At 39.7% G+C, this 23226-nt stretch overlaps 1 protein-coding gene across 4 annotated transcripts; it reads left to right on the top strand.

Moving 5' to 3' along the window:
- Positions 1-7522: 7522 nt before the first annotated feature.
- tead3a (TEA domain family member 3 a) lies at positions 7523-17289 on the top strand (the record flags this gene model as incomplete). 4 transcript variants are annotated; one of them, XM_036138104.1, is given in 12 exon segments in its annotated part: positions 7523-7587; positions 7788-7850; positions 7961-8023; positions 9952-9963; positions 10360-10470; positions 11847-11890; positions 12011-12072; positions 12159-12292; positions 12400-12570; positions 12847-12987; positions 13079-13231; positions 14434-17289. In XM_036138104.1, coding segments are annotated over 12 exon segments (1133 nt in total), but the record flags the coding sequence as incomplete, so codon positions are not given.
- Positions 17290-23226: the final 5937 nt, after the last annotated feature.

The following is a 23226-nucleotide window of genomic DNA, read 5'->3' as shown; positions in this document are numbered from 1 at the left end:
TTTTCAAAATAAAGTAAATTGTAACATTTCATGATATTTGACTCAATTTTAGACTCTGATATGATTAAAATATGCAAATATACAGTAGCTATGCTCTATCATATGCTTTAAATGTTTTAAAAACATAAACATTTTTTTGGGCGGATTTTATTTGAGTGTAGTCAAAACCCCTGCCTTAGGGTAAAAAAAAATTCCCTCTTTAGAGTATTTCCACAATACATTTTCCTAAACATATATTTACCATTGCAAAGCTTTTACTTAAACAGTTTTCCCCTTTCAGCACTGATAATATTGGAAAATGGGGAACCAGTCTATTATTTAGCTTACTGGATCCAGGCTGGTGTTTCACGTCTTTATTGTTCTTAATTTCCATAAACCGCTTTCTCAGAAAATTGGAATATCACATGGGCCCAGTTATACTACTGAGGATGCCCAGGTTGCATTATTGGGTCAGCCGTCTCATCCTCAAACAGCTAGTGCTAGCTTTAACGTTGTCCGGGAAGGTTTATAGCTGCGCTGATGCACATTTAAGAGCTTTATTGACTTTTCTATGTTGTTCTCAAACATCTGTGAAGTACTGACCATTGCGCTCATTTAATTTCATCATAACTTTTGACAACTTTCAGCGCAGCCGTCCATTACGCTGATATGCCCTGGCCTTTGGTGGTGGGGACAGGTGCCAAGTCTAATTTAGCATCTCCATCAAACTTCTAACCAGAGAGAAGCATGAAATGCTCAGACACTTCCTGGTAGACGGCTGCACTGATTTTGGAGCGGGTAAAACTCTGTGGACACCAACAGATAACAATGCTCTGTAAATCCTCGTCGACTATGGAAGCTTCACTCTAGATCTCAGGCAACTTGGATTCATGTCTTCTCCACACTTCCTCTGGACTCGGGGGAACTTGATTTCCATGGAAATACAAATTCAACATTTCTATGAGGAAAAAAACAAAGAGTTTGTACCACTGAGTAACAGTCTGCAATTTGTTTTTCCTCATTAGCCCATGTAAGGCGCTTTGGATGTGGTCTGTCAGTAGTAGGTTAACACAAGGCTGCAGCCGTTGTGGCCCATGTCCTGGATATGTCAGACTCTGACTCCAGCTGCAGTCCATGCTTTGTGAATCTTAACCGATCTGTTGACTGGACTTCACTTTACAATCCTCTGAAGGCTGAAGTCATCTCTGTAACTTGTGCTCCTTTTTCCTTCCACCAAAGTTTCCATTGATATGCTTGAATACATCACTTTGCGAGGCATATCCTCCTTATTGGGTGGGCTGGGCGGGGCGGGGTCAGCAGTCGTGCACATTATTGTCTAAGTCCTAACAACATTTATTGGTCTTTATTCCATTTTGTTCTGGGAAAACATAGTTTTAGGATTTGACTGTAATCCATATTCAGCAAAATGAACAGGAATAAAGGCTTTAAACGTATCAATCTGTTTAATGGAGCTATATAATAATGAGCTGTGTTTGATTGGAAATACTGAAATTAACTTTTTAATGATGTTGTATTTTATCGTAGTGCACTTGTACAGCTTCCTGTGTTTGGAAACCATCTATATTTTAACAGGACTTTGTTGGTATTAGGAAAAAAAACAACGTATTCTTAATTATATCATTGAAAATGTAAAAAATAGCTCTCCCTTTTCAGGTTTTCCTTCTTGCTCTCTGTTCTTTATTTCCTTCTCAGTAGTTTTGTCTAGAGATGCGCCGATCCGATAACCAGATTGGACATCTGCTCCGATATTGGCTAATTAGCTGGCTAGGATATCGGATGAATGACGGCGATCCAGTAATTTCTTCTTTTATTAATATCATACACAGCAATACAGTTACAGCAATCCTGTCACTTCAGTTGTGTTTTCAACGCCGGCTACATCCTCACGCAGAGCAGCTAGTGGTGAGAAAACACTGAGAAACATGGAGCCAGCGCCGGACCAAGCCAAGATTGCTATCTGGAAACATTTCAAACTTGCTACACCAATAGGTCAGACTACAACAAGCAGTATCTGCAACATGAAATCTGCGACGGGCGGTGATAAAGTTGGTGAATTCAATACCACAAGCTTAAATAAGAACCTTCAAAAGCACCATGCTAAAGACCATTCAGGCTTTTTTTTTTTTTAACAATGTTTATGTCAAGCCTGATGCCTTCACTCACATGGCAAGGTATACGATTAATTCATTCAACAGTAGTATCGGTATCAGATAGGACCGGAAAAAACTGAATCGGTGGATCTCTAGTTCTGTACACTTTTGAATTAAAGTTTTCATGCCATTTTTTTTTTTTTTTTTTTGTAAGGGGCTCTAGATTTTTAACAAAAATAACAGCATAAATTTTAAAATAATTAGTAGCTTTATCAGTGTAATCCAAAACTGATCCGCCTTTGGAACTTAGCAGGTTCTAAATTTAGACCCCGTTTTTGTATTCTGCTCCTGCCATGATCAAATATATACCCTTGATCACTTTAGAACCGGTTATTTTTACGGTTCCTTTCTTGAAAGGATCTTGTAGTTTGTGAACTGGTGATCTGCCTGCAGGTATTTTGGGAGAGGACTATTTGGCTCTGGGGTCAGGGGGCAGCCAGCAGTAACAAGATCAAAGGCTAGAGAAGGTTGACAATTTAAGTCGAGTCGAGGTCAGCATGCAAAGTGCCGTTTTGTTCTCGTTTCTGGACTGACGACATAAAAATGTGTTGACATTGGTCCGCATAATTAAGTTTTACTGCATGTGCATGTCCATTGTACTCGGGTGATCTGTTGGTGCTTCTGTCTGCTGCAGATGCTCATGCATTAGTTGCATTTGCAAGACGATGTGTCGTGAAGGTGGGGGGGGGGCGGGGATCACACCCACGTGACAGAAAAAGAAAGCTTTTTCACAGCATGGTGGTATTTTGAATCTGTGTTGACTTTGTACGTTACAACCACATTCGTATTATTAGAACAGCTCGTCGTTTTCATAGCCAACAGCAAAGTTATTTGCTGGGTCTGCTTGAAATATACATATTTCAAAATCTGATGCGTCTCACTGCTTTATTGATGCTTAAACTGTGTGGCGGAAGATGTTTTGAAATCCAAGTCAGGCGGTTTGTGCAAATGACAGAACCTCTGACTTTCGGCTTGTCTTCGCAATTCATTTTTTTCCTTCTTCAACGGAGCTTTATGGGATCGCTTCCTCCTTAAGCTACACACCAGTTGTGGTTGGACTTTAGTCTCCTGGATCTATATGCTCTCATATATATCCTGCCTCAGAGTTTTCTATTGAAACGAAGACTACACTGCAAAAACGGACCTAAAAATACGTAAAATGTTCTTAAAATTTGTGTTTTTTGTCCTAGATTTGAGCAGGTAAATAAGACTTTTTGCCAATGGAATGAGTATTTTGACCCCTGAAATAAGATAATTACACATCCTGCACTTGAAATAAGATGATAGAGATGAGTTGTTCCTATTTTAAGTGCAAAAATATCATTCCATTTGCAGATAATCTTATTTACCCGCTCAAATCAAGCACAGATACACTAATTTTAAGAAAACCTTACTAATTTTTAGTTCCGTTTTTGCAGTGTATGCCACTAAGACGGCTAAAAAAAAACGGGGCAAAAGGTTGCAAGGCAGTTGGAACTCCGGCTTTATCAAGCAATCTGTCAGAAACACGGCGAGATTATCCATCTTAAAAACCTCAGCAGAAGTTGATTCAGGTGTGGAACTTCCTTCTGACCCCGCTCCTTGTTTACTCCTACACCAGAAATGGCTGAGTCAGCGTGGGAGGGAGGGGTAGTCACAGTATTCTTATAGCATGCATGTAGCAGGAAGTGATGTTTATGCTTTCTCGTGCTTAAAGTGTGATTTTTTTAAACTGTTCAGGCTTGTTTTTTTTAGAGCAAGCTGGAAATGCAATGCCTGCCGTGCCAGCCAGGGGAAAAAAAAAAGAGGACTTTCCGGTTTAACAGGGCTCCCCCTAGTGGCCGGTGGAAGTGACTGCAGTACAGGTGGCTAAAGGGCAGGCGTGTGCAAAGTGTCCCGGCTGGAAACAGCGGTGGGACGCAGGTGGAAGTGAATGTTTTCCAGAATAAAATGCACCACAAGCTGCAGTTAAAAGGAGAACCGGGACAGACGAGTGAAGCGCACAGGATGGGGGTAAGAGGCGCGCTTTCGCCGCCCCCGGCTCGAGATGAGGAAGCCGTTTAAATATTGATAGTAGTGCCTCATCAGCTGGGATCTTCCCCTGCCTAGATTCCCAACAGTTTAAGTCATTTGTGCGTCAGCGGCTGTAAAATTTATAGCGTTATGGTGATTTCATCTTCGTTGAGGTAAACTTCTTTGCACCCTTTTACCAAACATGTCCCCTCATCTCTGTATAGAGCCTCCTCACCGTCCAGTGACTCTGGTGTCACGCTGATTTCTGCAGATGATGGCGGTGAAAACTCAACGTTGAGGGCTTCCTGGAAGGTTGAAGAACTGATCTGGCAGTGAAGAATCATCCATGCATGCAGTTTAGTTTCTGATGCTTAGGTTTTAATCCCCACTTTTCTCACTTTTCGTTCTTACAACCAACACTTACTTATGTTACTGCGAAAGAAAAGTCACTGGCTTTATGGAGTAGTAGACAACAGAGGACACTGCAGGGAAAAGCGAGCCATATCCGTCATTTTCACGGCAGTGTGAACGCTCCGATCTTTTTACCCCCCAAAAAAACCTGTTTGTGTCACTTTCATATTTGGTACCAGTTCAGATACGCATCAGATATCTTTTTTTTTTTTTCACAGCATCCACTGTCTAAACGATCATGTGGCATTTTATCCGTCTTTCACGTCACTCTCCTGTCTCTGACTCCACATCCACACACAGTATTAGCAGTTAGCGCTCCATAGAGGACCATTGTTAATAACTGCTGCTTTCTTCTTGCCTTACTTCGTTTTACTATAATGTGGTCTTAATATCGTCGGCTCCTATCACTCAACAGCTTTCTAATAATAACAAGGAGAGATGCCGTCCGTTGTCTGCGTCTTTTTTTTTATTTATTTTTTTTCCAAGTTTTTTTTAAAAAAATGTATTGAACACTTCTAGAAACAATTACATTCACCATTACTTCCGTGAACAGTGCGCTGCTGTGTGACGTCTCCTTATTATCTGCGCATGCGTGCCGGTTTGCGGTCTTGAACCATTCAGACAGAGGTCTGATGGCGGAAACATTTAATACTAGTATGAATAGCCAAAAAAAAATAAAAATCCAATTTCAGCATTAAAACTGAATTGAGCAACAAGACCTGCAGTGTGAGCGTAGCCTCGGTGTCCCTACGCTGGGGGAATTGGAACGGTCCGCTTTGTCTGAGTCAGCCTCTTTTTATGGATTTCTGGGGGAATTTGATGTTGCGGTAACTTAACTGATGTGACGCATGCGAAGTCTCCGAGGGGCTCAGCCTCTTCCCAGAAAGGTGCATGCTGCTGTTAATGGTGTCACTGTGTGATCAGTCATCACACCTTCAACTCGCCTCCTTGCTGCAGATTGTGTTCCTCACCGTTTCCGTTCAAAGACGATCGAATCATCAGGCCTGATTTGAAGCTGGTGAGGTAGAGTGATGTAGAGGGGGGCTGCAGTCGCTATTTTTTTCCTTCAATCTTACATCCTATTTGTCATTTGTTTTGGAGCTCTGCCAGCCAGGAAGGCCAACCCAGGCCCTTGAAGCTTTTAATGGGAATCCTGTGGAGCCACAGAAGTGCAGAGCCTGGCCGATAAGGGATTAAAACAAAAACGGGTTGGCTTTGTGTTGATTTCAGTAAATGTACCTGCTTCGCAACTCCTTTAATACGAAATAATTTGTTTTGATTCAATTTCAGCAAATTAAGTTTGTTGTATAAAAACGTACCTGTTTTGCTTTTACAGCAGATGTAGGATCATAAGGCTGATCCTTCTAGAGCAGGGGTGTCAAACATGCGGCCCGCGGGCCGGATCCGGCCCGCCGAACAATTTAGTCCGGCCTTGTGGCTAAATGCATTATCATTATATAAAATATTATAGCTTCAGTGTCCTGTCTGGCAATGTGGCAATACGATGCCACAAAGAGCTCATCAGATTTCACTTTCACAAGTGGACAAGATAAAAGGAAGAGAATGATAAAAAAAAAATAAAAAAAAACATGTACTTCGTTTAATTGAAAATGTGCAGTTCCTATATTGTCCACGAGGGGCGCTGTGTTTTAATTAGCAGATTAAGCTTCAGGTGTGGAAAAATTCAAATCATTTTAAAATTTTTATGTGTTTGATGTATTTTGTCATGCAGGACAGTGTTTTAAAAAATTTGAATAAATGTTTTTCAACATTGTACAATCACTGTGATCAGTTCTTATGCATAATGCACAAGTAAATGTTTAACTGAGTAAAAGTATTGTTGAAATTGCGCATACTTTTCTTAAAAACGCTGAGGTTATTCATAATATATTGTGTAAAAGTGAAATTAACTTAATATAAAAATCAACAACAAGTCCACTTTTATTAGTTCTATTTAATCTTGCAATGAGTTATCTCGTGTGGCCCTCTTGAGATCAGATTAAGCTGTATGTGGCCCCTAAACCAAAATAAGTTTGACACCCCTGTTCTAGAGGAAGAGCCGATTTTGAAACAAATGTTACAAGTATATATATATATAACTACAGAAAAAATAAAATGGAGATAAGATTTATGGAATTTGCTTTAATATCCATAATTACTACTGTGCCCTCTCCCCTTTTCTGTGGGCTCTTTAATAACAGGCATTGCTGGTGTTTGTGCCACTCCCATTTGTGTTGCCGTTATACAACTATTTAGAAATGAAAGGTCAACAAAATGTTTTTTTTTTTCAAAACAGAATTTATTTATAAAAACTAAAAAATTCATACTATTACCTATAGTTAATTAGTATTCATTGTAAACACAGACTGCAACAGAACAACTACAGTGCAGTTATGTGGTCACTTTTTATTCATCCAAGCAGAAACATAACTGTCCTCATACATTTGGTTTTCATCAGTTTCTCTCCCTGTCTCTATGTGCTCCTCCATTTAATAAGCAGGAAAACAAAGATGCATTTCAATATTTTTAAAATATGTTGACCTTTTTTTAAGACACCATTTTCTCACAGAAAAAAATTGGGTGAATTTTGTTTCCCTACCCTGAATATCTAAACCTTTGTTCGGTTACGTTTCCTCCAGGAGGGTCTGGGCAACTCATGTTATGACACAGAGCTTCCACTAGAGGGCACACAACATAGTTTAAATATACTGCAGATGTCTCTAACTCCAATCTTGGCAGGCATCTTAAATGCAGAAGGAAGAAATTGGTTTAATTAATTCCTCAGCAGGCAGCCTGGTTCTCCAGAATCCTGTTGCAGCTCTGGACGGACAGAGTTTGACACCCTGATACACAGCATATATTGTCAAACATGGTGTAGAACTAAGATTCAGTTACTTGTAACTTTATTATAATGAGAAGAATGTGCTGTGGGGCTTTCCTTTAATAGATTTCTCTTATGTTGATTCTAGGTCGAAATGAGCTGATAGCTCGATACATAAAGCTTCGAACTGGGAAGACGCGTACCCGCAAACAGGTACGTGCAGCTATTTCTGGACCGTACCGATGTATCCAGCTGTATTTTTAGATATATATGTTATATATAGATACACATGTTGTTTTGTTCTGTGTACAAAAAAAAAAAAAAAAACTGGATGTAGCTGATCTTGGTTGTTTTTAAATTGAAAGCTGCTCCTTTTTGTTTTTTTTATCGGGGCAATACATGGGCCCCAAAAGGTATCTAGTCACATTCAAGTTTTGGCACGTAAGAGGGTACGTGAATACCAGGCAAGCATCAAGGTGGGTTCTCCCGGCATCAAACTCTCCCTGTCCTCTATAGTTACTGTCCTCCTCTTCTTTTTTCCCCCCGTTTCCTCCCATCCTCTCCCCTTCATGCCGCCTTTCTTCAGGTCTCTAGTCACCTGCAAGTGTTGGCCAAGAGAAAGTCTCGTGAATTTCAGTCTAAGCTGAAGGTACACAGGCTCGCTGGTGTTGCAGTGCTAGCAGCTTTGCTCTGCATGTGGCTCAAAGCGAACTAAACCCATTTCATTGTATTGGAGTTACAAAATGCTCGTTGCTAGTTTTCGGTGGGTTGTCAAAGCTGCGGCTGCACCCAGCCGATTGGTCAGAGTTCAGACCACAAGGACTGTCACTGGTCAGCTCTTGCAGACTTTTTTTTTTTCTTTCCTCAGAATGCATGGCGTGAAATAGTGAAATGCATCATTGGTTTACTACTAACCAGCTAACGTGCGTGGCTGCATGTTAAATTCATGTAGGTTCTGTGATGACGCTGCTTTTTGCTTTTAGCTGCATGAAAGTAAAACCTTAATTTGGACTCGGCGTCTGTTAGTGATGCAGAAGTGATGTCATGGTTTCTAAGTACAGTTGCATACAAAGTTTATCTTTTGTATCAAGATTCCTGTGTCTGCTTACTGGCTGTAGCTCAGGTTTGTTATTGTACATTGTAAAAAGAAAAAAAGAACCTGCTTTTATTGGTGGCTCTTCTGGGATGAGAGTTTGTGTTAAAGGGTTTTTGTTTATGCATGGGAGGAGTTTGTCAGCTTGCTTATTTAGTTCAGCACATGGGCGGTATTTGGCAGATAATTGCATGAGATTACTTTTGCTTGGTTGGTGTATCTGTGTATCATAAAGTGCATCCATGCCTGCAGACACACACTAGAAACTATGTTGTCATTCTATCCCTGAGGGTTACACTTTAAAGGAAAATCTGATGCAATTCTGATCTGTCTTCCCATTCTTCAATATATTTGTTCTTTTTTCTTTCTAATCTATTTCCCATTGGCCAATGAGCCTTTAGTATAGTGTTGTGTACCATGATTTTGCATTGATTCTTGCTTTTTATAAATTGAATCTGTTTGTGGGCATAGGCATCACTGTGTTGGTTTTCTTATAAGTAGGGTTGGGCAATGGATTCATTTAATCAAACCAGTAATTCAAATTTACAATTTTATAAGATTACATTTTTGAAAAATCTGGATTTTGCAATCGTTTGGCTTCCATGAAGAGTCTATCAAGCAGCGCTGAATACATGCTTAGGAAAATATATTATAAAGAGGAAACTTTTTTTAACATAATACGTAAAACTTTGATATATTCATTTCCTTTTTTTAAGTTAGTTTGACTTACACAAGTGAAGTGAAACCTGTTCTTAGCATTGTGTAATACCACTGGCAACAAACATTTAGTTACATTTTCATTGTTCACAGCGGCAGGGCGGCCATCTTGTTTTTTACAAGCATGTTTCACAGCTTGTATTTAGTTGCACTTTGAATTCAGGTCAACTCCCAGATGAAATGCTTGACCTAAAAGCAAGTTTTTAAACATAATTCCTTTAATTTCTTTTTGTGAAACAAAAAGGAGGGGGAATATCGCTTAATCTCATTTGGTATAATAAAATCCGAAGTTTTATTTTTAAGCCATATTGCCAGCCCTACTTATAAGATAAGAGGTTTTAAGTTTAGTGTCCGTTTGAGTTAAATTTTAATCTTGCAGATTAAATATTTAGTTCTGTTCAGAGCATTTAGTGGTCCATCATTTATAAGGTGTTGGTATATTATTCCAGCCTTTGAACAATGTCTTCATTTTCAAAATATACGCTGAGCAAAAAGGCAAAAAGCAAGAAAAACCTTTTTGTTACAACATTCATCAATTTATCGCTATTTATTATGGTCAGGATTGGTTTTTCTGCCTCACTTTGGGCTTTTTGTGCAGAGAGGGCTTTTTAAAAACCCAGAGTTTGTGAGGAATCCAGCGTAATAACTACTCCAAATGAATTTCAGATCAGGCATTCAGCACAGAGTTTTTGTATTGCCCAACATCTGTGCCCTACATTCTGAGTGTACTAAATTGAATTTATTACATGTCTTTTTTTTTGCCATAGGCCATGAACTTGGTAAGTTTTGGTTACACAACTCCAGTTCTCTGCTTCAGGCTTTTGTTGTGCTGTGTGGTTGGCATTACATTGTATTACTGCTAGTTCATATTGCAGCTCTACCGCCATACTCAAAACCCTGCTCATTGCTTTTTTTTGTTTTTTGTTTTTAGTGGCTTTAGCTAAGTGCTGGTGATGGTTAGCTCTTCCAACTTGGTACGCCTACAGCTTTTTGCTTCTTCTTGGCTCTGCTTTGCTGTCTTTCATGTCTTGTCCTATTTAGTGACCGCATCATGCTGAATTGAAGTGAATGTTGGCTGGCCTACTGTTTAAGAAGAGCCTTTTAAGTTGTCTGACCTTTAAAGGCGATCTTTTTTATCATTGTCTATTACTCTGTGTGTCTGTTCTTTCTTTTAGGATCAGGTATCCAAAGACAAGGCACTCCAGACAGTGGCCAACCTTTCGTCAGCTCAGATTGTGTCAGCGAGTGTAATGAAACCTCAGACTCCCTTCCCTCCACCAGTCAGAGTGAGACACACACTAAGGGTGCTCCAGTGATCAGGCAATCAGTCTTTATCGCCAGATATTCGTCTCCATTGATTGTTCTTTTTTTTTTTTTTTTTTTTTTTTGTTGGTGGTGGTGGTCACTAAAAATTTTGATCAGAAAATCCAGGCAGGTATTTTAAAAAGAACTGCTCATATTTAGCACTCACTACACTCCACTAGAGGGCAGTATACATTCTCAAAGGAAAGTTGTGTCCATTATTTCAATTAATTTTGTTCTATCAGCAGATTATGTCTTCAAAAAAATACAGACATGTAAATGAGTTCAACAAGAGCCTTTGAGCCTGTGTGATAGTCAGGGTTTCTGCACACTGGTGCAAAAGTTAGGGAGGTAATTTACAGGTTGCCGGTTCGATCCCCCGCTCTGACCGTCTCAGTCATTGGGCAAGACCCTTCACCTGCCATACAACGGCGCTGCCCCACAGCCCAGGGCATCTGTGGCTACTAACCTAGCTCACCACCGTCAGGGCGTGAATGGGTGAACAACTAATTGTAGGATAACAAGTAGAAAATATGTACAAGTACAAAAAATACACTGCTCTGTTCAAAGGAACCCTTTGAAAACATGTCAGGACATGCTCCATATGAGATGACGGATGGCGTTCCTTCAAGACCCTGACCAGGGCATTACTGAGCTGGTGCAGAGTCTGAGGACGTAAGCTGGACCGAACCATGGTGGGCTACTGGATATAAATTCCTTCATCGTCCTGAAACTTCCTGCATCACCTTCCCGACATGAGGCTGGGTGTTATCATGTAGGAACCCAGAACCACTGCGTTAGCAATGGGTCTAAGCTATCTGTTCTTCTTTGTCCATCTATCATCTGTCCATTTATCCACCACCCATCCACATTATAGTCTGATTTTATTTTATGTTTCTTATTCCATGATTTTGTACATCTTGAAACCTAACTTTTGAGTGGATTTTAAAAGAACTACATTTATAATGTAATGTGTATAACTTTAAATCCAGATTTTAAAGTTGTCTAAAACAAAATGAGAACTCTGAAAACTGGAGAACGGAAAAGGATGAACTATTAACATGACGAATGCACGAGAACCTGGAGAACATCACCAGGATAAAGTGGTACAGGATGGGATTGACCCGACATTTAAGATTATTTTTTTCTAATGAGGGGGAAACGGCTCAGTATTTGTAGCTTAACATTGACATTAACAAAGTTCTTCTATAATGACAAGCAGCAGTTCGCGATCTTGGCGTCACCAAACTCCTGATTGGAGCACCCTTAACAAAATCTAGACACACCTGTTGTTGTCTTTACATTTTCCTGGTAAAGTTTAAGGCTCTCCGAGTTGATGCCATTCTTCTCTGTTCCTCAGTACTGGCCCGGCCCTGTACCAGGACAACCTGGACATTCTCAGGAGTGAGTATGCCAGTGAAGGCTCAAAACTGAATGAGCATCTTCCTTTCAGCTGTCTTCAGCGGCAGCATCACATTTTCAATTCTTAACATCTATAATGATGATTGTTTTATACATTTATAGCATCAAGCCCTTTGCACAGCCTCCATACACCACCCTACCAGCGCCTGTCCCGCCACCCATCAGTAAGACTCGAAGCCCAGTCCTTCATTTACCCAATAAATGTGGATATTCCCATGTATATTTTTGTTCATGTCTAAATGCATCACAGGTTATGAGACGTTGCCGCCGCCTCGGCCTACAGCCATCGCCGCTCCTGTGTGGCAAGACAGAACCATCGCTTCAGCAAAACTACGCCTACTTGAGTATTCTGCTTTTATGGAGACTCAAAAAGAGAGAGAGACGGTACTTGTCATTAAAAACAAAACAAAATGTAATCATTAAATGTGTTCTGTTGTGTTAAACAAATGCCGTCTTGTTCTTCTCTCTCCCTTCCGCGTTCCTTCCTGCAGTATAAACACCTTTTTGTTCACATCGGACCGTCAAACCCAGGCTACAGCGACCCGGTTTTGGAGTCTATAGACGTGAGGCAGATTTACGACAAGTTCTCGGAAAAGAAAGGCGGTCTGAAGGAGCTGTATGAGAAGGGGCCTCACAACGCGTTCTTTCTGGTCAAGTTCTGGGTTAGTGCATCAACACGGTGGTTGTCTCCGAGGACTGAGGGGGAAATCAATGACGGGTTAATCCCATAACCTCAGATTGCGCCAGTCAGATAAACATTCAGCTCGGCCCTCTCTGGGGGAGATGTCTTTAACGTTTTTAACTGATTGAAAAATTACAGTAACCCTGAGCCACAAGTTGCTGATGTTAAAATGTAATAAACCAGCTCTGTTGCTGCTATTTAATCACTGTCGGCTGCTTGATTTAATCTTTTCCCGCGGGTCGTGTTCTTGTTGCAGGCGGATCTGAGCGGCGACATCGAGGAGGGCTCTGGCGCGTTTTACGGAGTGAGCAGCCAGTACAGCGGCACGGAAAACATCACCATCAGCGTCTCCACCAAGGTTTGCTCCTTCGGAAAGCAGGTGGTGGAGAAGGTCGAGGTGAGAAAGTCGGCCGAGGTTCCGATGCACAGAAACAACTTAAGATCTGTGCTTTTAACACGCGTTTCCGTGCGGATTCTCCCCCCCGCAGACAGAATACTCCCGATTAGAAGGAGGAAAGTACATGTTCCGCATCCATCGCTCTCCCATGTGTGAATATATGATCAACTTTATCCACAAACTCAAACATCTGCCAGAGAAATACATGATGAACAGCGTTCTCGAGAACTTCACTATTCTGCAGGTATTTTACCACAATTGCAAACTCTCCTTGAGAAATGTTATCATTTGCATATTTTTAAGATGCAGCATGAAATGTTTATTATCTAAGCTCTACATAATTAGTGGATTTTTAACGGATTGTGACTAATCTGTCGGGTAATTTATCACCCTCATTGGATCTGCTCTGTGTTTTATATACACGGGGCTGTGTGCACCTTAAGTAGTCCTACACAGTCTCAGGTTTAATCGTATCAATTTTAGGCTTCACAGTCTTAAATACTGTAGGTTAGAAATGTCCCATCATAGAAACCAGAATGTGCCAGCTGCACTCAGAGCACCGTAAGTCTGGCTTAGGAGTCAGGCTGCTATGACACTTGGTAAAATAAGTTTTTCTTGAAACTAGGGGGTAATGGTGCAAGCTTTCGTGGAAATGCCAATCCCTTTTGAAAACAATGGTAACCGTTTATTTTTTAGTTGTACCTGATAAGTCCATGGAACAAAAACATCAACGAGGCTCTTGATGCAGGGTGGGAAACGGCCATGTTGAAGGGAATTTATCACCAGACATTCAGTGTTTTGGACAAACCTGCAAAGGAAACTGCTTGTAAAATTGACCCAGAGTTGTTTTAGGGGAAATAAATCAAAACGTTCTCCCTGCCATGGCGGCCACAAGGGATTTCCTTTTTATGATTAGTCTTTTGTCTAGCTTTTTTTTTTTAAAAAAAAAACATTTTGTTAGTAACAAGAACAAATAACTTTGAAATGTCCCCCTTTTTTTTAGGAGTTTATCTTGTTTAAATTGGATTTAGATGTTCACATTATCTGCACACCTAAATGTAATGGAAACAGATTGAAGTAAAACTGTTTTGTCCTTCAGGAGAGTTAATATTGAACAATGTCTGGCTTAAAAAAAGAAGCCAGCTTCAATAGTGGACAAAGAGCCGACGCCAGAAACTGTTATGATGCTGACTGAATAAATGAACTAAAATCCTTTAAATTTAGTTCAGCAAGTTAAGTCCAAAAGCAATTGTCTCACATACCAGAAGCAAAGGAGACAAAGAGCATTTAAAATGTTACCTATTTAAATAAATAAGTGCGTAAAGTAATAATATTAACATACTTAAGTAATTTTTGTGTAATTTATTTATGTATTACGTTGCAGTTTACCCTAAGTTGTTCTTGTTAAGCTCATAAATCCTAACCATCCTTTTTGTCCTTTGTCAGGTGGTGTCCAACAGAGAGACCCAGGAGACTCTGCTGTGCATCGCCTTTGTGTTCGAGGTGTCCACGAGCGAACACGGCGCTCAGTACCACGTTTATCGCCTCGTTAATGACTAGCAGAGCATCCGGTGCAGAGACTCGTCAGACTTTTGATACAAACAGCTTAAAACAACACTATGTCCAGCTCGGCACACAGAGCCCCGACTCCTTTTACTCTGAACACATTTTTTTTTTTTTTTGTCGTTTCTGTTTTTTAATTAGACCAACCGTCACACTGTAGTCGTACCTTTCGCTCATTTGAAATATAAATTTTTCACTTGGCAAAGTAAGAAAAAAAGGCAACATCCCAGAATGCACCAACGGTCATCGAAATGTTTTAGGTCCAGCGTCTGCTTTGTTTGCTTTCTGAATTAGAAACATGACCTATTGACACGGAGTAAAACACTGCAGGCAAGACAAGACAAACCGGCAAGAAACTAGGTCAAGGACTTTTTATTGCGTTTAAAACATTTTAAACAATGTGATCGATGCTGTAGTAAAGCCTGTTTTTACATCCTAGGAAAGACTGACGTGAGACGAGTTTAAGTATACTTTTTCTAAACGAATGATTTTAACGAGTTTCATTGTAACCTGCCCCGTTGGCCTTTTTTTTTTTTTTATTATTATTATTTCTGTATCTTTGAAAGGTACATATTCTGTTACGTGAAAATCATGGACTTTATAATCAGTTTGATCAAAGATAGGATGATCTTATTGCAGAGAGTCTGCCTCGTCTCGGACAATAATGCACTACATGTAGAGACGTGCATGTCGTATTTATTATTTTTTTTAAACACTATAATAATGTAAGGAGAGCGCGATAATATAGAAGCATTAGGTAAATTGTTTTCAGTGGTACATACTGCGGAGGTAAAATTTCCAAGGACAATGGCTCCAAACGGTTTGGCAATAACAAAGTTCAAATTATATTCACATTTTTATTGATAAAACCTATTTTTTTTTTTAATGCTTCATAAACAAACGGCTGTCTTTACTCTGACTGTGTGGGCTTGCTGGAGTATTTCTACCTCCGCATGAGTTAAAGATAAAAATGTGCTAAGCTGGGGAGCACTGATGTATAGGATGTGTACACTACATTTGCAATGGTACTATGTTTAAGCCAAAACAGTAAGATGTGTTTTGTAAGGTATTTTGTTTTTTTGTATTTCACCAACACAGTGAGAAAACATGGTAAATGATTGATTTTTATAGGTTGGATCTTGATGTATGTATGGTACAGACTACATTGACATCACCCTAAGTGCATTTGGGTAGATTTTTACACGTCGACACTAACAAACTCTCTGACACTTTTATCTTTTGTAAAATATATTTAGTAAACTGGTATGCATGGCTTTCACCCTCTTTTTATATATATATATTATATATATTATATGACACCAACATACCTATTGCTGGCCTGATTAACTATAACATGAGACGACTGATTCTGTTTTAAATAAATATGGCTGATATTCAATTTTCACTATGGAGTCGACACAAAGTGCTGCGTTTGTGCTATCCGTCTTTGCATTACGATTCCTTTTATTCAGTTCCTCACAAAAGATTAAACATGTGCCTTTATGCTGTGCCTGTAAGTTCACGTTTGACCCGGGCGGAGAAGACAAGTTAGCATTTTTAGCAGATTTTATAAACCAAAAATCTGGCTTCTATATGAATTATATTTAGTGTTCAGGGTTTGAAGTGTCTGTGGTGTTGGTATCAAAGGGAAAACTTGATATCAGAGCGTCTGGGTCGGTGTCCATTACCATACAAATGTATTCAAACCCCATGATCACATTTTGTTAGATTGCAACTAGAAAGTTCAATGTCTTTTTTTTTTTATTTGATAGTTCAATACGAAGTTTGCTATAGTTGTGTAGTAAAATGAATTTGCTAGTTCCAGCTGCAGGGCTTTTGAGGCACGTCTTTCAGTTCCTAACGTCTTTTAGTTTCCCTACGCTTAGCTTGGATCCTCTGACCAGCTTGCCCGTCCTTGTAAAACGAAAGGATTCTCATGTCATGATACTTGGCACCATTTTCCCTCACATTAAAGGAGCATTGCGCAAGTTTAAAGTTTGTTTTTTTTTTTTTTTTTTTTTTTTTTTTTCCCCCATAGTTGGCTGAATCTCCTGGGCGTACGCGTGGGTGTGACGCGCTGCGCTCTCGTGCCATTGGCTTCTGTGTTGAATCTCCGCCACCAATTGACACATTAGCAAGAGAACGAGGGCTAACTTCAATATTTATAACTTTCTTGCCTCAGAAGACATTACGACCCTAAACAAAAGACCAGTGCAGTCGCAGCGACAGATGCTTTTCCTTTTCTTCCATGCGTGTGCACAACACTGATGTCGTTTCAACTTGTCACCAGAGGGGGACAGACTTTGCAAAAACTCTGGGAACTTGTGCTCTGCTCCTTTAAGGCCACTAAATTCAAGCTTTGTTTGATCTGAGCATAACACCTTATTCTTCTTGTTTTCCTACGTACCTTATGGCAGACTGTAGTTATAAAGACTTTTTCCTGCCACTTTTCCTTAAAAGCCAGATATGAGAAGGTCATATTTTCCCTCAGGAGAGATTTTCCCAGCTGAGCCGTGGATCTTTGCAGCTCCTCCAGTGACCACAGACCTTGTGACTGAATTTCTGATTCTTTAGGCTGACGACTTTGTCTCAGAAGTCTTACAGTTTTACAATATCCTTTTCATACTTAGCTGACGGATTGAACGTTTCTATTAGACATCCAAAGCTTTAGAGCAGGGGTCACCAACATGGTGCCCGTGGGCATCAAGTAGCCCTGGAGGATCACATGTGGTGCCCACGGGGAAAAAAAGAACAATCCACCACCAAAACTTTATTTTATTCTGTTACTCTTCTTGTTTAATCACACTTGCATTGATATAGATTTTAAAAATGACAATATTTTTTTAAAAAGCATGAAAAATTGTCTAGTTTACATAAAGTTAAGGTGAGCTTTGACTTCTAGTTCAAAGGTAGCCCTTCGTACGACACACCAGTGAAGCAGCTCTCAGTTTCAAAAAGGTTGGTGAGCCCTGCTTTAGATGTTATTTTATAACCTAACCCTACTTCAGTATCCATGGATTTGCTCCTGCTGGATTCCTCCGCCTTCACGGTGCTTGTTCGCAGACAAACCTCTGAGGCCTTCACAGAACAGCTGCATCTGATCGACCATTAGCCAATTTGGAAATTTTATTGCTGGGTGTCTGAGTAAACTGGACTGTGCACAAATGCGCAGCAGGCTCTATTCCTTTAGGTCAAAAAAGGAATTTAATAAAAACCATCTTCTTCTGAGATTTGAACGTGTCTTTGGGAGACATGCCCAGCCTTTTATTTGTCTCTCAAATTTTAAAGGATGGAATAATTACATAAAACACAATCACCAAGACGGTGTTTTTTCCCTTAACCTGATCTTCAAAAAGCTCCTTTCTCCTAAATAAGTTCTATAAATATGATCAGTTTTAATTAGTAGGTTTAACCTCATGAGTTCACCAGTGTAGAAAACAGCCCCAAAATACAAATGATTTGATGTTAAAAAAATGTTAAGTCATACTTTTTTTTTCAGGGGGCCTCCAGGTAAAAGGAGGTGAAAACTAAAAGACTTGTACAGGACAGATTAAAATTATGATAAAAATATATTTAGTGATATTACCAACACTTGTGATTTGATCAAGTGAAAAGGGGAATGAGACTTAATGTTGGTATACAACGCACATCTTATTTGTGATTTCTGGCTATAAGTGCAAATCCGAATAAAGTTATTTCAAATAACACAGCCCAATTTTATTTATTTATTTTTTCCATTTGTGTGTTGTAAAGTAGAAATTCAATTCATTTACAGTCTAGGGAAACGTTTTACATGGGCTTTAAGGTAAGAAACCCTATGATTAATTCCTTTATGGCATATTAGTCGACCAAAACTAAAATGACTACGGGATGAGAAAATTGCAATTAACACTGAACTACACTTTAGTCTGACTGATTATAATTAAAATGTACCCACAATTAAACCCACAATTAGAATAATCTTTATAGCTCTGTTTATAAGAACATTTCAGCTAAATAAATGCAGTAAACATGAATTCTAGTAATTATACTTTCCACCGTTGATTATTTCTTCCTCACACATTTTTTTTCTTTACCTAGAAAGTGCAGTACTTCTTTTTTTCCTTCTAGGTGATGCTATAAGACCAGGTTACCTAAATAATGACTCCCAACTAAATCCCACAAATAGAAATTGACTTTCTTTCCATGTTTATTCATCAGAGATCGTGTCTCTTCGTCATTAATCCTGTTCATATGATTAATCATGTAAGACATTTTTCACAGGTTTTACTTTGCTGAAATGCTTCCAACCCATTTAGTGCAACGTTCACGTACGCCAAGAACCTTTAATTAAATCTGACCTCAGACGATACGTGCCGTGCTACCGATACTTCAAAGCCAAAAAAAACATTAGTCACTGTGACCTGTGTGGCTACACCTATCAGCGCCATATTCTCTAAGCTGTTAAACAAAGACGGCCTCACAAAGTGTCGGGGCTGCTTACACAACAGTTGGGGTCAATGTGGGGGGAAAAAAGACTTATATTGCAGAACTTGTATCGTGTAGCTACTACTTTAAAAATATAATACTACATTTAAGAAGGTAATAAAAGTATATATTTTTTTCTGTGTAGTCTAACACTATTAAAGTGCTTAATGGAATGTCTCCTGTCTACTTGAATGCTCTCTTAAGGGCTTAGGCCACGGCCGGCAGGCAGTGTTTACACCACGCTGGAGACAATCCAGACTTCATGCATTGTTCAGGCGTGGTGGAATAACCTCCAGAGGGCAACCAGAACAGGCCTGCACTCTTTCTACACGGATCCCCCCCGGGTGACTAGTGGTTTTCCTAGGTATATCTCATTGTCGGCTTTCATTATACCCGCGTTGTTTTAACCTCGTTGCGTTGTCACTTTGAATCAAAGCGTTTGCCAAATGGAAACATTTACAATGGAAGATAAAACTGGGGTGTTATTAAAAATGCTTTGCCCACATAATAACGTAGTACTCTCAGATTTTTAGGCTCTTTCACTACGTAAACAACATGCTTCCATCATCCCGAAAAAGTTCATGTATTTTAGCACGATGACTTGTACGTCCCCAATAAAAAGGCATTGCCTATTGGACTTGATGGTCCAGACCCCATGGGTTAAGTTCTTCAAAGCGAAATCAATATAAACATTGCTATTGTGTGGCGATCCATCCCATGTGCCCGAGAGTCTGAGAACATTGACTATGCTAATCTATAGGGTTTACTGTTTGGGAATGAAAAGACGTAGCAAAGTGCTTTTTGAAGATTTTCCAAGATTCCATCCCATCATATCAGCTGTTGGTTAAGGGCAGTGATGCTCTGCTGTTTCGTGGATCAGATGCCATGAGTATTCAATTGAAGGGAGAAAAGTTTGCAAGTCCTTTCTAATTCTGTCTCTCAGTAATAATGTTTTGGACAAATTTTGCGTGCACACCCCCATCTCACCCACCAGCGGGGGGTTTGGTATATGGGAATTATGGCTTACTACCCGGGGCTCCATTGTGTCAGGGGTTGTGAGTTCCTGGAAAACAAACACAGTTATCCATCAGCTTATTGCTCAACCCCCCCTGTCTGATTTTTAGATTGATCAATTTTTTTGGCGTCAAGGCGACCACAGTTTGAAACAAGCATGAAGACATTTCTTCGTTTCAACATCTAAACAATTTAGACGTTGTATTAAACACAACCGGGCTATATTAAACCTATTTGAGGAAATAAAACCAACAAAGGAGAGTCTTCCTTTTCTAAAAAAACAACAACAAACAAAAAAACTAAAAATAAAAAAATCTAATTTTCAGTACTTTATCATGTCATTCTTTTGAACCCAACATTGCGTATTTTACAAAGGCTCACCTAGGACAGCTTCCCAGGAACCATCATTAGTTCCCTAAACACTTTCATAGATACTGTCTTTTGTTTAATTTGGCATTGCTATTTTTTAAGTTTTTTTTTTTAATGGTATTTCTTTGCCATCATCAACACCTAACTGGTCCTGTCCCAACAGATGTTTGCAACACTTTACTATGATGCATCAACTGATATGCCGCAGGCTGCACCGTGGCACAGTCGTTCGCACTGTTGCCTTGCAGCAAGAACATCCTGGGTTTGAACCCTGGTCTGGGGTCTTTTTGCGTATATTTTAGCATGTTTCCACCTGTGTCTGCGCGGGTTCTCTCCAGGTAGTCTGGCTCCCTTCCACAGTGCAGAAACATGACTGTTAGGTTAATTGGTCAGTCTAAATTGGCCTTAAGTGTGAGTGTGTGTGGTTGTCTCTGTGATGGGCGTACCACGCCTCTCGTCCAATGACTGCTGGAGAAAGGCAATAGGCCCTCCTGCGAACCTGCATAGCATAGACAATGGATGGATGATGTGCTGTACAAAATCAAATCAAATTATGTTGGAAAATTTTTACAATCAAGTGATTTTTTTTTAAATATATATACAATTCTGTTTACTTCAGCGTTGTAAACAATCAGTAAGAGAGATGCAACCCTTGACTATGTTGGCATCACCTGCACTTTTCATTTTCTTTGGAGAATCACTTGCGTGTAGATAACATAATCCCAGGTATTTACTGCCTTGGTACTGTTCTTCTGAAGGGTGTGGTGGGAAACTGTCACCTGCAGAACCTTTGCCAAAGCAGTCCGGTTATGCTGAAAGCATGCGGTTCTGTCGTCACAGTTTCCCCTATAACTCCTCGTCTGTTTTTCCTTGATCTTTAGACTCCTCCCTTTTCACTCCTTGCTCCTGCCGATCTAATTCATGCCGTCTTATCCCGGCCGTCGCGGATGCAAATCCGACGTCAAGAAGTCGTCCTTGCATCAAACCCCGCACAACTTTCACCTGCAAATGTTTCTGTGCGCGATAAAATGATGACTTGTTGCCTTTGTCCTACAGGATCAAATGCTTTTTCTCTCATCCTGATGGAAAATTCTGTGTCATATCGCCTTACAAATAAGAAATCTGCCTCTACTACTTTGTGTTGCATACCTTCAGTTGTTTCGTACCAAAAAAAAAAAAAGTTTTAAAATGAATAGAACACTTGTTGGATAGTTTTGCACACTGTAAACAATTGCTTTTGTAACAAACTAGAGATGGAAATGTTGAATGCCAAATGCAGCTTCTTTTTTTACATAGGTAAAATCAGTATTTTATGTTTAAATGATCTTCCCTTTTTCTCACAAGATAGATGATGATTATCAAGTAAGTCTTGCTTTCCATCCAGTCATTTTCCATGCTGGCGTAAACATGCAGGGTTTGCAGGTGGGCTGGTGCCTTTCTCCAGCAGTCAGTCAACAAGAGGTGGGGTACACTTTAGACAGGTTGGCAGCCCATCACTGGGCACAGCAGAGACATACAGGACAAAGAACCAGATACTCTCACACACACACACACACACACACACACATCCTTGTTGAATTTACATACCGAGGACCATGCCATGACTTCCATAGGCTTCCATTCATCTTCAAGCCTTTCTATGGCCTAAGCCCGACCTAAACCTAATTGACACCTTAGTCCTAAACCTAAGCCTTAGCACAGAATAAAAGAGTCAAGACCTTTTTTTCGGTTCTCACTTTACATGTAAAATTAGCAACAAAAAAAATGTCTTGCTCAGCTGCAAGTACAAGAACACACACACATACACTCAGGGGCAATTTAGACACACAAACTGACCTAATAGATGTGTTTTTTGGACAGTCTGCAAGAATAATTATGCAAATGAATCGCTGCCTTCCAGTATTTGCTCACACTGAATTTATCAACATTATCGTTTACGGTTTTCTTTTTTTTCTCTCTTTCTTTTTGAAAGTAGTTTATTACAATTTCATTTCCATTAAAATTATGATTTTTTTTTTTTTAGTTTTTACCCAAGTTGGTTTTAGGCAAGTGTCCCTGAATAGAAAAGGTACCTTACACGGAGTAGTCTAATTGGAGCCATTGTGTCTACATAAGAAATTATGCATACAAAGAAGGAGACGATCAAGTGCGAAGAAAATGATGCATTTTTAAGGTTTTAAAGATGCACATGACATTCTGGAAAGTGGTCTGCATTCCCTTTCTATGCCAGTTACAGGTGCAAGTCCTTTGATGCCAGCTTTGCGTATCAAGAAACCAAATTATTTGCTGATCCTTTTTGTGAAATGGCTCATGCTCGGGAAGACTGAATGAAGAATTAATCTGTCAACAACTATCTTGACTGTGATTGGTCTTTATAACATAATAGTTTGATTTAAACCAATCTGTTAAAACTCTCGCTGAGGTGTTTTAGGGTCATTGTCCTGTTGAAACGATGAACCTCCATCCCAGTCTTGAGGTCTTTTGGTTGTCTCCCAGGACCGTCTTGTCTTAAAGCTGCCTCCATCTTTCCATCAAGTCTGACCAGCTTCCAGCTAACTGCAGAAGAAAAAGAGTAACCACAGCATGAACACGCCAGCACCATCTTGTTTTTAGAGAGGGATGTGCCAGGTTATTTTTCTGCCACATACTGTTTTACATGTTGACCAGAGCAGTGTCACCTGCATGCAACAAACGTAATAGGGGATTGTATGGCTTTTTTCTAATATGTGGCCTTTTTACATGTGGTTGCATATAAAGGTTTAATCCGATGATTTTTACAAAAGCTACTTGTTCCAGTATAATAACATTTTAATAAAGTGTGTTAGT

The sequence above is a fragment of the Fundulus heteroclitus genome, chromosome 1 (genome assembly GCF_011125445.2).
Source record: "Fundulus heteroclitus isolate FHET01 chromosome 1, MU-UCD_Fhet_4.1, whole genome shotgun sequence".
Classification (NCBI taxonomy): Eukaryota; Metazoa; Chordata; class Actinopteri; order Cyprinodontiformes; family Fundulidae; genus Fundulus; species Fundulus heteroclitus.
The sequence above is the reverse complement of the archived record's forward strand: the minus strand, read 5'-3'. Positions and strand labels throughout refer to the sequence as shown.